Here is a 13583-nt window from a genome sequence, read left to right as displayed (position 1 = left end):
TGCCAAAAGAAGCTATTATCAAGCCCCAAATGACTCTAACAACACTACTATCAATGTGGTATTTAGAAGTTCCTTCCCTAGTGGGAACAAAAACATCTCTTTTCTTCCAATCTGGAAAATTAAATGCACAGTATTAGCACCATCAATGAGGTGTTTAACTTCAAAATTGCCTCTCCTGGTGAGAATGAAAACACTACTTGTTTCCTTTTTTAAAATTAACAGCAGTGTTTTTCTCTCTTTTCTACCAAACGCACTTTTTTAATCAACCTGAGACACAGTATGTCCCTAGCGCTCAGCGAGCACTGCGGGCGTACATCTACGTGTGTCTGCGAGCCCGTGCGTGACATCACACGCTCTGGGGCTGGCATCGAGCCTGTTTCCAGTATGGTGCGAGCACACAGTCACCTTTGTCCCAACAAAAAGGCTATGTTGATTCAAAAGAAGCACTAAATAACCCCAAGCTAACAGCACAACGTGCCAGAAAGGTGCCAAACCACAGAAGTTGCTCACCGCAGCCAAAAACTGTTGCGTGGCATGCCAGGAGCGTGATGACTCTGACCTTTCTCCAGCTGTCACCTATGTTTGCACTCACCCATATGGTCAGTGGTCAAAGAGGTGAAACGACTCCCAGTTCATTTGTCCTATAAAACTGGGCAAGGAAGAGTTGCAATCAGCTCTCGAGCCACTCTAGTTCCAGATCATGCGTTAGGCTTTGTAGCTGTATTGAGCCATCAACACTCCCTAAGACAATGCTTTTAGAGGAGCCCAGGTCTCACAGATGATCCCCAGATCTCAACACTGCACATACACCTTCTGGGATCCCTCTGAGCATACGGCATTGCCACTCTCACTCCCTCAAGTCCAACCCCGCCCAGCTCCTACTCTTAACTGGTAAATTACCAGTTCAGCATGGGCTGGTCCTTAGCACTTTCACTTGGCAGCTCAGGTGGTTGCAGAGGAAGACGGAGTGTTCAAGGCTGTGCTGTGTGCTCTGCTACCTTCACTAGGTTACTGGCAGTTCAGCCAGTTATCCAGGCCTGCCCGAATTCCTGCTGGCCCTTAGGGGCAGGTGCCAAGTCTGGGCCAAGCCTCAGCTGTCTTTGTTAGAGAGAGACCTGGTTCATTTGGGGCTGCAAACAAGGAGGCTGGCAGCATGTATCACCTCATCTCCAGCCCAGACTCAGACCTGTTTGCCAGGGATTCCATTCACCATTGCCTTTCAGTGTCTGTATCGACCCCCTAGTCCAGAATCCTGGTATCACGGAGTCAGAGGTCTGGGAGACAGGCCCGCCCCATCTCTACCTGGAAAACCTCGTGTGACAGATCACATCTTTCCAATGTTTCAGGCTGTATTACCAGATAACGACACACAGCACTGATTACCATCTGGATACAGATGGGTGACACCACCCCGGTGATGACCACAGTGCTGTTTCTGAACACTCTGACACCTCTTCTGGACAAACCCATTGCTCCCAGACCCCCCCGCCAGGCAGCACACAGACCTTCTCTCATTTTCTTGCCCTAGTTGCAAATACAGAGCAGTGAGTTTGTCAGATCCCATCATGCTTGTTACTGTCCTCTCTCTAAGTCCCCAGTTATCCTTACCAATGCGAGAGAGAACACTGGGTGAGTTAACTACACAGGGGAAGGAAAAACCCTTCCACTCTACCAACGGATACCGAGAAAAAGAGCATTGGCTTCCCTAGTGTTAATTCCACAAGCAGCACCTCAGCAGGCTGGCGCTGGGGATACCGTCACAGCGCGCTCACGACTTTTTCCACACAGAATTCTCGGCGCGCTTTTAGAATAAAGCCCAAGGACGAACTTTTCCAACGCAAAGCCCGCCTGCAGAGGAGCACAAGCCGATACGCGAGCCCCTCACAGGCGGCAGTTTCCGTTCTTAGCCGGTCTCCTTTATTAACGCTCCCTCCAGGACATGACAGGACAGGACAGGACAGGACAGGACAGGACACCGCCCCCCCCCCCCCCATTCCCCTCCCCTCACGCGTCCGCCCCTCCCCGCGGCCGTTGGCGGCGCGAGCGCCCCCTCGCGCCTGCCGCCGCCTCGCGCCGCAAGGCAGGCTGGGGCGGGCGGCGGCGGCCGTGAGGTCATCGCCGGCGGCCGGAAGGAGCGGCGCGGAGCGGGGCCGGGCCGGGCGGGGCGGGGAGCGCCGCGGCGGGGCCGTTAGGGCCGTTGCGGGGCCTGGCTGAGGCGGGGGGGCGGGGGGGGGGCGCGGCGGGCCATGGCGGGCAAGGCGGCGCGCGGCGAGCCGCTGGGGCGCACGGCGGAGGAGGTGGCGTGGGCGGAGGCGCTGCGCGGGGCCTGCGAGCCCGAGCAGCACTGGCGGCACCGGCGGGAGTTCCTGCTGCGCAACGTCGGGCGGCCGCCGGCGGCCGGCAGCGCCGAGCTGCAGCGCCTCGTGTCGCTCTCCATGGTGTGGGCCAACCACGTCTTCCTGGGCTGCCGGTGAGTGCGGGCCGGGTGGGGCGGGCGGCGGGCGGGGGGGTGATGGAGGCCGTCTGACGGCCTTCCTCCTCCTCCTCCTCCTCCTCCTCCTCCTCCTCCTCCTCCTCCTCCTCCTCCCCCCCTATCGCCCCTGCAGGTACCCGCCGCAGGTCATGGAGAAGGCGCTGGAAATGGCCGAAGGCATCCAAGTGAGCGACGCGCCCGTCCGCACCACGAGAGACGAACTGGTTGCCAAGGTGAAGAAAAGAGGCATATCAAGTAGCAATGGTTAGCAGATCATAGCTGTGACAATACATAGGAGTTAGACAATGCTTGCCTGTGAATGTTCGAGCTTTACCTCGGGTTTAATGTAATCCAGTTAATTTACTCTCCACAATCCCTAACCGTCTCCCCTCTTTATGCTATTTTTTCCCTCGTTAATGCTTTTGAAGTAGACACAATGTGTACCTACTCTGCTGGTGATTTAGAGCTCTTGTTTTGAAGACAATGTTTGTAAACCTACAGCCTGTGCACACCTTAAGCCAACTTTTTAATGCGATGTAGATGATTGTTCTCCAGCTTAATGGAATTCTTGTTGCTTTGCTTTTTGCTTTTTATTCAGACGCTGCTGCTTTGTAAGAAACTTAGAGTTTTGTTTTGTAAAGAAATTCCTAAATTGGTATTTTAAATGTTTTTTTATGATATTAGTAGACAAAATGCACTTTTTCTTTTTTTTTAGGTCAGACAATCTATTTAATGTGCTTTGGTCACTTTTGTTCTGGCCTGCAAGAATACAAGTACATACTTGGCCTTCAGATCCCAAACCAAAACCAGAAGTCTAGCATATGGGCACTTTTAGATTTATTTTTTTTTTTTGCCAAACAAATACTAAAATGTTCTGAAATGGTAGGTTGCACTTTTCGTTTTTTTGTCAAAAATTACTAAAATATTCTGAAGTAATAACTTAATTCCTGAAATTATGGTTCAAGGTGTAATCCTAATATATACCCTTTAACTTCAGAGGGATGTCTGTTAGAAGTTTTTAGATAAATTGCTTCTAGATGGATATTTCACAGTGCAGAAATTGAAGAGAATAACGCACTTACTTTGTTTTGCAGAAGGGGTAGAGGAGCCCTCCAAGAAACGAGCTGTTGAGAAAAGCAAAGATGCTAAGGATACCGAGAAGGATGTGAAAACAACCGAGGCAGAATCTCCTAAGGAAACAGAGAGCACATTGCCAAAAAAGCAGGAAAAAGATAGTAGCAAAGAATCAGAAAGTTCCCAGTCAGCTTGCAGTTCAAATCAAGCGGCAGTCGCAGCACTGAGCATAGAAGCAGAAGAAAAACCTGTTAACGCTGAAAATACTACTGAGCAAAGTCCAACCCCGTCTTCATCCGAAAAGGAGTCGGGAGAGAATCCACCTAAGGAAGGCAAGTGTGAAAATGAGCCGTCACCTGAAAAAACTACGTTAAGTTCCGGTCCACCGGCTGCTGCCAAGAGCGCCCCGCAGGCAGGAGCAGTGCCACCGGCGGCTGCCAAGAGCGCTCCACAGGCGGAGGCAGTGCCACCCGCTGCTGCCAAGAGCGCCCCGCAGGCAGGAGCGGTGCCACCGGCTGCCAAGAGTGCCCCGCAGGCGGCAGCGGTGCCAGCGACTACTGCCAAGAGCGCCATGCAAACGAGCGCTACCTTGCTGTCTTCCAAAAACCAAGCGAGTGCCACGCCATCGGTGTCCAAGAGCGTCGCCCAGGCGGGCGCCTCGCTGCTGCTCGCCCCTAAGAGCGTCGCTCAGCCGGGCACCTCGCTGCTGCTGGCGCCCAAGAGCGGCGCCCAGGCCGGCACCTCACTGCTGCTGGCCTCCAAGGGCAGTGGTAAGGCGGGATCCTCGCTCCTGGCCTCCAAGAGCAGTGCGGAGGTGGCTGCCTCGCTGCTGGCCGCTCGGAGCGGCACTCAGCAGGGTGCCTCGCTGCTCACCTCTAAGAGCAGTGCTCAGGTAGCTGCTTCGCTGCTGGCCGCTCGGAGCGGCTCTCAGCAAGGTCCCTCGCGGGCTGGGGCACCCTCCAAGGGCGGCACGCAGGCCGGTTCGCAGCAGCTTGCCTCCAAGAGTAGCTCGCAGGCAGGTGAAAGTCCCGCTAAGGCTTTGTGCAAACCGTTAACCAGTGAAGATGCAAAGGAAAGACAACCTTTTTTCAACAGACTCTACAAAGCTGTAGCCTGGAAACTGGTTGCTGTGGGAGGCTTCAGCCCTAGTGTAAATCATGCCGAACTTCTTAACTCGTCTATTCAGTCTGTAAAAGCTACCTTAGATGTTGCTTTTGTTCCCCTGAAGGAGCTTGCAGACTTACCTCAAAACAAGAGCTCTCTAGAAAATATCGTTTGTGAACTGAGGTGCAAGTCTGTCTATTTGGGTACTGGCTGTGGTAAAAGTATGGAAAATGCCAAAGCAGTTGCTTCAAGAGAAGCTCTGAAATTGTTCCTCAAGAAGAAAGTTATTGTGAAGATATGTAAAAGGAAGTACAAAGGTAGGGAAATCGAAGATTTGGTACTTCTGGATGAAGAATCAAAACCCTCAAATTTACCTCCAGCTTTAAGAAATCCTCGGGAGATCATGTAGGCAAGAGTCGCTGTTTGTACCACGTATAGTATTTCAGTACAAGGACTGAAGGTTAATTTTGTACTTTAAAAATGTAGGCTTCCAGGTATTTTGTATTTCTTTCTCGGTTTTGCAAGACGATTCTCTTCCTTTCACTTGGTAGCAATTGTATAAAACTTGTTAGAGATGACAAGTGTGCATTTAAAGGTATGCCTTAATACATGGCACACTAGTGTGCTGTTTTATTTGCAAAATAGTCTACCTAATTCTTCTATTTTTAATTAAACGATTAAGGTACAATTTGCTGTTTAAAACCTGACGATTTTGTAATTCTTACGATTTGATGGCGGTGTGCTCAATTGTCTACCATGTCGTTTTTTTAGCCACGTAGATGTATGTATATAGGGACCATAATACTTGAATGATTGAAAGTTGTTTAGGAACTTCGATCAAAAAGTTGAATCATCCGTTTCAGACGTGTTGCTCATAATGTTCACCGTTCCTCTTACTAGGAGAGAAAATAGTTGGTTGACTATTTCTACGAGACCTTGTAATACTTGCAATATAAATGACATCGTGATCCCATTGAATGTTATACTAGCAGTTAGATCCCATTTAACATTAGACTAGCAAGTTGCCATTTAGCAGTCGAGTCACAGCTACTTCAGCCACCAAAACTCCGTAAGTGGATCTAATTTATATTGTGAAAAATCCTTTACAGTTTTTTCAAATAAACGTGGGTTTCTATACGAAGCATATTTTGACTGCTACTAGAACAATAAAACCTCTGGGATATGTGTTTATAGTACTTTGTTTTTAGCCATTAACTATTCCAACCATTTCAGTAACTTTGCAACACCTTAAGGAAAGCTTTACTTTGAGTGGTTTCAAGATGTAATCCCACTAGGCTGAGTTGTTTTCTTGGGATGCCTAGTTGCAATACTGTAATGCTGAGTGGACCTGTAAAATATTTCTGCTTTTCTAACACTTACTAAGAGGTAGATGAGCAAAATCAAGCTGTCGCTGTCTCCTAGGGACAGCGAGCGTATTGTAAAGCGTTCACACGAGTCGAGCCCTTTGTTACTTTTTTACATGATGTTCGCAGTGGTCTGAAGCGAAGGAAGCGGGAGATTACCTTGTTTTTGATGTTCTGGAAATACCTGCACAAATTGCATGTTCTGATATATTGGATAATGACATGTAATTGTAAAAACATGATGTCTTCAGCGTTGTTTGGAATTAATCTCGTCTAATTACAGTAGTTAGTATCATTTAATGGAGGCCTGGCACTTGATTGACAGATCCATTGATGGAGTACTGTGGGAGTGAGTAGGAATCCCTGGGATCTCACTAGCATATTCATCCACTTAAAGGCTTTGAGTTCTGTGATTTCTGGGACGAAACCACAGTGGTGTTGGTACACTGTTCCTGGTGTGACTTTGAACAGCAGGGGCTGGCTGGGTGGTAGCACCTGAAGCCTGTGAGTTTCTCATGCTTTGGGACGGCCGGGTCAGAACCTGCACCTCATCCCTGTCCCCTTGGATCGTCCTTAACTCTGGTCCTTCCTCAGGAGCCCCCGGGTGTTGCTTGAGCATGACCCAAGGTTTGGTTTGCAACACGCAAAATTGCTTCTTCCATAGCGTAAGAATTGGTGCATGCCTGTAGCGCTGAGAACTTCGTGCTCTTGTTTTGTAATGGGGAGTTGTACCTGTGCCAGGAAGCGTGAGGTCTCCTCAGGTCCCCGTTCGGGTGGAGGCGCAGAGGCAGGACTTTGCTCTCCGAAGTGCAGCTTTTCTGTTAGTTCCTTTGGGTGCCTCCGGACCTCCGGTTGGGAACTGCAGCAGGTGTTGGGATTCCAAAACCTGTTCGCTACCTGTGAGAGGGAGCTGGCGGTGTGCCCTGACCTGGGGGTGTTAGGAGAGCTGCGGTAAGCGGCTGGGGTGTGGGATGCCTTGTCCTGCCTGACAAGCCCTGACGGGGTCTGTCGTTAGCGTTTGCGTGTTACTCGGAGGTGTTTGGTGGTGACCCATTGAAGGACGAGCCTGAAGCTTCTCTTAGCAGAGCCCGGAGGCCGAAGCGCGTTATTTTTGCTGCAGGCGGGGGGACGCAGCGCGGGCGGCAGCTGCCGGCTCTGTCAGGCGGGGGGCGGGGCCTCGCGGCGCGATTTGCATAATGTATTCACGGTGGGCGGGGCCGCGGCGCATCACCCCGGTGGGGCCGGTACCACGGCCGCCCGCGGGCGTGACGCGGCCCCGGGGCGCAGCGGGGCGGCTGTGCTGCCTGTGTACGGCCTCCCGGGGCCGGCGAGGGGGCGAGCGGGCGGCGAGCGGCACTCGCCCTAACCTGGAGGCGGCCGCTGCCGTGGCGCCATATAAAGGCGCGGCGGCGGTTAGGCGGCAGGGCGCCCTGAAGACCTGCTCTCTAGGCCACGCACGGGGGACGCCGTTCCTCAAGGGCCGCGCGCCCGCCTAGGGGAAAGTCCCCGGACGGCGGGCAGAGAGTGCCGGGCGCCGCCGGCGCCAGCCCCCGCCTCGCGGCCCGCGCGGAGCCGCCGAGACGCCCCCGGGCAGAGCGGGCGGGCGCGGGGCGGGCCCTCGTCACGGCCACAGGCACGCAGGTAGTGCGCAGGCAACGCGCATGCGCACCAACAGCACGGGGCTCACTCTCAGGGCGTCCGAAGCCTTTTGGGCGCCCGGCACCGCGCCGCTCCCTCCCCCCTCGCCTCGAGTTCACACCGAAGTGCTTATGAATCCTCCGCGGCAGGTCCGGGGCCGCTAAACTACCGAGAAGTCTTAGTTTACCGTTATTTTTAAACTCTAGGCACACGACCCATTTGTAGGTACGGCACAGTCCGCAAACCCGCTGCTTTCACACATGACAAGAAAGAACCGAGCTGGGGCGCAGCTCTGCATAGCTTTGCTTTGGTTTTGAGGGGCTGGAATGGAATCCCAGTGTCCCAGTCTCGGTTGCTGAAAAGGATCTGTCTAAAGCTATAGAGCTAATGTTTCGTTAGCTGGCATCCCTCCGTAGAGGTGGCACCTGAAGGGCAGCCTGAAGACTGCAGACAAACCTGCGTTTGAACCCTGTGCAGTGACCAACTTTTTATTTTTTTATTTTTGGACCCTAAATGTTGCTCTACAGAATCTCATCAACTTGGGCTGTTTTTCTCTGTGGGAACACATTTTACTCTCTCGCTTGTAAATTATGGTCAGTGTCGGTCTTCTTCTTTGATACTGCCTCCCTCTTACCCTAACCAGATCTGTTCCCATTTACTAGGTTGCAAACTGCAGGGAAAATAACAGCAGTAGCTGCTCAGTAAAATACGTCTTTTAAGCTTTTCTTTCTGCTAAAATGTGCATTTCTGCAAGGTTTGCATATTGTATAACATGGCGCACTCTTTGTCCACGTAACAATTGCCTTGTAGTTGTGCACCTTCTAGATGGTTCGGCTAGTTGCCGCAACCCCAACAACAGTACTTCCATTAGCAAGGCTACGTGTTTTTAAGAAAATATTTAGTCAGACACCTTTGCCACTATTTCTTCTACCAGTAACATTCCTGCAACTGAAAATGACTCGTACAGCTCTGATGTCTGCACCTAAAGAACTTTAAAGTTTGATTTGCCATTGATGGTTAAGTGACACAAATTGTTAGGCCCAGGTGGGCTGCGGAACTGCGTGTTTTAAATGCCCCTGTCCGCTGTCAGAATTCACACTGAGCAAAGGACACTTTATCTCTGGTAGGAAAGTAGATCTAACCCACGTTTGTCGGTTTTCCAAATCCTCTGGCGTTCTAGATTTTAACTGCTGTCTGAGAGACAAACTATATTTAATCAGATGCTGCCATAGGGTATGGAAGTTGAATGGGAAGAATTGTAAAAATAAACAGTTACTGCAAAGCACAGCATGACATAAACCTAGGTTGCACACTTTACTCCATTTTTAACTTTGCTCATCATGAAATAAACAGAACCCACTGGTCCAAAGCAAAGAGAGGAACTGGATATTGCAGCTGGCTTCTTCTGTTAATACAACTCAACTGATCGCTACTTTGGGCTGAGGAAGAAATTTTCTTTCAGAGCATATTGGCAGAAAGCTTGGAATTTCTCCAGTTTTCAAACAGATGTTTGCATTCAGATGAGGAAGCACATACATCTCCTGATCAGTGTGGGATGTTTGTTACTTGGTGTTAGAGAGCTCTTTGATACAGCTGAGAATGAGGCTAGCTGGGAAAAAAAAAACACATGCTAATATTTTTAAGAAATGTACTGGTTTAATTTATCACCTTATCAAAATAATCTCATGTTTAGTCAATATCTAATGTTTAGGTGTCTTACACTCGCATAAACGAAAGAGAAAAGTAGTAGTGGTTGCTTCAGTATGATCTGTAATCTACCAGACAAATCAAGCCTAATTTTTTAAGGAAAATCAAAAGCGACAAATCTGACATTACAGGGAAGTATCTTTTTTTGGATGACCTGGCGTTAGGGAATTTGTTCGAGAGTAACCTACCTTAATGAACACACTACCTCTGCAGCCCTGGAAAAGCCATCCTCTTCCCCAAATACCAGTTATATGGTGGCCACCTACAGCCTACAGCTCTCTGCAGCTGACTTTTAAAAAAGCCCAACTGGCTTGTGCTCATTCGTTCTTTTCTTTGCATTTCTTTTCTCCGTATCCTGTAGAATTCTTCATCTTCTTCATCCCATGGAAACCAAATAAGCATACCTGCCAACACATACACGTAGTCAAAAATCAATTCTGTTATCAATGCTGCTCCATTTGCCTAAAAGAAGCACCCTGCTATCATCCTTTGAGCATTTCTACTAAATGCGAGGTACCTCTTTCACAGTGACGGCCCCTTTTTACGCTTTTTCTCCTCAATAATGCTGCTTTTCGTTATTTTTTTTCCACACGCTGAAATTCTTCCTAGGCTATCAATGAAAAATTGAAAAGATGTAAACAGCTTGTGCACTATTAGGTGAAACGGGACAGGAACCAGCTATGATTCATGGACGTAAAATCAGGATTACAACAGATGGAAGACAGGCAAAACTACGAATGGGGGAAATCAAATTTAGATTAAATATCTGGAAATATTTTATCATAGTAAAATCTATAATGTGATGAAATAATCTTTCACAAGAAGAGGAATACTCTGGTTGGGACTCTTAAAAATATACTAGGACATGACAAAGGAACAAAAATGTTGTTTTCTCCATGGGAAGTGGGGTATAGACATATAAATGCAGTGAAGATTTACTACTTTGTAGTAATGTACCTCTGATACCACTGTGAATATCAAGCTCGCTTTGACAATTCTCCACTCAGTGGAGAGGGTTAGAGTGAAATTTATGGTCTTTCTGCCTGTCCATCTCTACCATCTCTACAGATAGCAAGGTTTTGCTCTACCATGCCTCCTCTTATCTCCAGATTATTCTCACAGTCATCAAAAGTATAGACATAGCTGGGTCACGGAAGCTACCGAGCTGCAAATAGTCCAATGCATTGAAATTCTCCAGTGCTTGCTCCCAGGCACTCCGGGGCATTACCAAGCCGGAGAATTCAGCCTGCTGTTCTGGATTTCCTTTCCCCCAGGGCTTCCAGCATGCAGCAAGCTAAGGCTTCATCTTCCTAGGGAAATCTGGTCTAACATTACTGATGCATTCCTAGACTGCTCAAAATTGAAATATTTCCTTCAGTGTTCAAAAGCAGCAGACAACATTGAAATTCAGGGAATGTTAGCTGATCTCTGCTGTACCTTAGATACTGCCTCCCACACAGTGACAAACAGCAAGTTTTTAGCACAGAAACCACCTGTAGCATGCCTTATGAATTATGCTACAATGACTTTCTCAGTTTTTTTCTTCTTACTGATGCTACATATACAATTTGTCAGAAAAAGCAATGTCAAAAGTGAAGTCAAAATGTTATTTTTCATTAACATTTAATTGCAATTAACATTTATTTTTAAACAATGTATTAATTTTTAATTACCATTTTTGCTTTATTTTTCTGCTGTGTAGCGGAAATATCTATTTCTCAGTTTTATTTCTTTATGAGGTAGCAGAATGATGCAGCTGTTCACACTTACTGCAAGCAGAAACACAAACCCTCAAAACAGTCGACATCTTTCTAAAGAATTTAGTATCATTGGTGTTGATCCTGTTCCTTTTGCACTGGTGTGTAAGTTGGGCTTTCTGCCTGCACAGTAAGCATTATTTGTTAATGTTATATGAAAGAATTCAATTGCTTGGATTTCAGTTACTCAGAATTGACAGCAACGAGCACCACGCAATAAAGTTTCAGCACTGTACTGTCACTGGAAGTGAAAGTAGCTAGATTGTTTTCATTTTCTAAATCTATTTGTGCAAAAATGAGACAAAGGGCATAAAATGATCTGAGATTTTGCTTCGTTAATCTGAGCTGTCACAACACACAAAGGAGCTGGTTTTACTGGTGAATGGATTTTAACGTTGCAACGTCCTCTGAGGAACTTACTGACTTGCAGACTTCCTGCTTTTATGGCCAGAGTGACATCAGTGTAACACACAATGTTTTGAAAGTACTGCCTACAACTTTGTTTTCATTTATTTTATGAGCTTGCCAGCACACTGATGACTAGGGCTAAGACATCTGTCTACAGCTATTGCTCAACACCTTAGCTGTAGACTCAGAAAAACACCGTGACAGGATACCAGTTTAGCAGCTGCATGAGCTGAAAGTTTAGAATGTGTTTAAAGACCTTCCTGAACTGGGTGTTGAGGAAATGATACTTGGATACTGCCATCATGTAAGATACAGATCTCCCTGCTGGTTAGATGAATCAGTGAGGTTCAACACGCTGCTTTTGTCATGGGGATAGCCGTGGGGCCATCTCACGCAGTCAACACACTCACAGAATTGCAGGAAAAAAAGCAGGCTGTAAGGGATCCTCTGGAGGCCATCTAGTTCAGCCCCCTGCTCAAAGCAGAGCCAGCTTCACAGCCAGATCAGGTCGTGCCAGGCCTCATCCAGCCAGGCTCCAAAAATATCCAAGGATGGAGACCACGAAACCCCTCTGCACAAGCCATGCTGCTGCTTATCCACCACTCTAGATCGTTCCATCCAGAAATGATGTTATCTACAGCATTAGTATGGCCACCGTTTTAGTGCTGGCCATTTACCTACAGGTAGGAATATGTAACATAATAAATATCTACTTCACTCTTGAATGCAGTCATCTCTGATGCTTTTTTTTCCTCCCCCAAGTTTACAGGATCTCATATTTTTTCCCACTTTTTTTTTTTTCAGGTGCCTGAAATATAAATGCAACATACTGCAAGATGTACAGGTCTCCTGGTAATATTGCCAGACACCACAAGTTGTGTTTTTTTTTTTTTTTCCCTAATGCTTATGATTTTTTTCATGTAGTAAAGATCACAGGAAAACTTCTGAAAGAGAAGCAATTCTTGGTATTTTTTTTTAAATAATTCTAAGTGCTTGGTATCACTCTCCCAGTAGTACTATAACTGAAAAGTATATGTATTTCTACTTTTGTTGCCTACTATAGGTGTTGTGGCCAGCATTTGATACAAATCCTGCAGCAGCCTTGGGGGAGACAGGATACTCTGTCAAAATCAGGAGATTTGTTGGCAGGCGAGTGGGTTTTAAGAGACTAAACTTCTTTGACACCCTATTTAGAATCCTCTGAAAAGATTCCTCGGGATAAAATGTCACTGCGCTTCCCTAAGTAATGGTTTATCGTGAATCATTTTGCTCTCCTTTAGAGCTAAATAAAGCAGCTCTATCTTACGGGAAAAGCTGCCTAAGTTACCGCTGTGACAGTTCGAGGATATGAATTAAGCAGATGCGTGAGGAAGAGCTTGCCTTTCAGGCACCCTCCGGTGTAACAGAGTGAAACGCATCTGTGGCCGTGCCGTCGGTGCAAGCCTTACCTCACGATGAAGAAGCTCCTCAGAAACAAATTGCTACAGCAAGCAGGCTCACCTCAGGGCGGCGTGGGGGAGGCTGACGCGAGCCGTCTGCAAGCAAACTGTTTAAAGGGGATGTAATATAATATAATATAATATAATATGAACGTTACCGCGATCAGACTTACCCGTCCCCCCAGCTCGGGCACGCTGCCCTGGGAGGGGGGCTCTGGGGGGGATTTGTGACGGGTTGTTTGGGGCGCCGGAGCGCCCCGCGGGGACGCTGCGTGAGGGTGGCAGGGAGGGGGGCTGCGACACCAAATCCCCAATTCCTGCGGGTTTCGGGCCACTATTTCCTCACGGAATCAAAGGGGCTGTGACGGGGGCGGCCGTTGGGGCGGCCGTTGGGGCGGCCGTTGGGGCATCCCACCCCCACCCCGCCCCGCCCCGCCCCTCAGCCCGCCCCTCCCGGCGCGGCAGGGCGAGCCCGCGGTCCTTTAAGCGAAGCCCCGCCCCCGCTCTCCTCCCGCCCCCCTCCGCCCTCCGCGCCAATGGGAGCGCGCGGCGGGGGAAGGCGGGAGAATGCGAACCCCTGGCGGCGCCGCCGGCCGCGCCTTATAAGGGCAGGGCGTCG

The 13583-nt window shown here is 48.7% G+C and overlaps 2 protein-coding genes and 1 long non-coding RNA gene across 6 annotated transcripts in view; 1 reads left to right on the top strand and 2 right to left on the bottom strand.

Moving 5' to 3' along the window:
• LOC308194159 (claudin-22-like) overlaps positions 1 to 2161 on the bottom strand; it is a 57328-nt gene extending 55167 nt beyond the window's left edge. For 2 of the 4 annotated variants that reach the window (XR_013950340.1, XR_013950342.1), the window contains exon 1: positions 511 to 2097. The gene's annotated coding sequence lies outside the window, so the exon portion shown is untranslated. Of the gene's footprint in view, positions 1 to 510 lie in introns of all 4 variants that reach the window. The other 2 variants (XR_013950339.1, XR_013950341.1) reach the window with 2 other exon arrangements.
• Positions 2162 to 2186: 25 nt separating this feature from the next.
• Positions 2187 to 7718, top strand: CDKN2AIP (CDKN2A interacting protein). Its single transcript, XM_080589645.1, has 3 exons — positions 2187 to 2470; positions 2607 to 2737; positions 3568 to 7718. Exons 1-3 carry the CDS (start codon positions 2247 to 2249, stop codon positions 5058 to 5060), a joined length of 1848 nt encoding a protein of 615 aa, XP_080445771.1. The 5' UTR covers positions 2187 to 2246; the 3' UTR covers positions 5061 to 7718.
• On the bottom strand, positions 7453 to 13478 carry LOC308194163. The gene is made up of 2 exons (XR_013950351.1): positions 9549 to 13478; positions 7453 to 9262 (listed from the first exon to the last, which is right to left on the bottom strand). It is a non-coding gene; the product is annotated as an uncharacterized lncRNA (long non-coding RNA).
• Positions 13479 to 13583: the final 105 nt, after the last annotated feature.

Source organism: Anser brachyrhynchus, assembly GCF_964034855.1.
Source record: "Anser brachyrhynchus genome assembly, chromosome: 4".
Lineage (NCBI taxonomy): Eukaryota > Metazoa > Chordata > Aves > Anseriformes > Anatidae > Anser > Anser brachyrhynchus.
This window is presented reverse-complemented; position numbering and strand designations above follow the sequence as displayed.

Excerpts from the sequence above, each read along its gene's own strand:
- CDKN2AIP (XM_080589645.1), top strand. The coding sequence starts at position 2,247 with ATGGCGGGCAAGGCGGCGCGCGGCGAGCCGCTGGGGCGCACGGCGGAG. Across the intron at positions 2,471-2,606 it reads CACGTCTTCCTGGGCTGCCG|GTACCCGCCGCAGGTCATGG; the intron begins GTGAGTGCGGGC and ends TCGCCCCTGCAG. Across the intron at positions 2,738-3,567 it reads AGGCATATCAAGTAGCAATG|AAGGGGTAGAGGAGCCCTCC; the intron begins GTTAGCAGATCA and ends TTTGTTTTGCAG.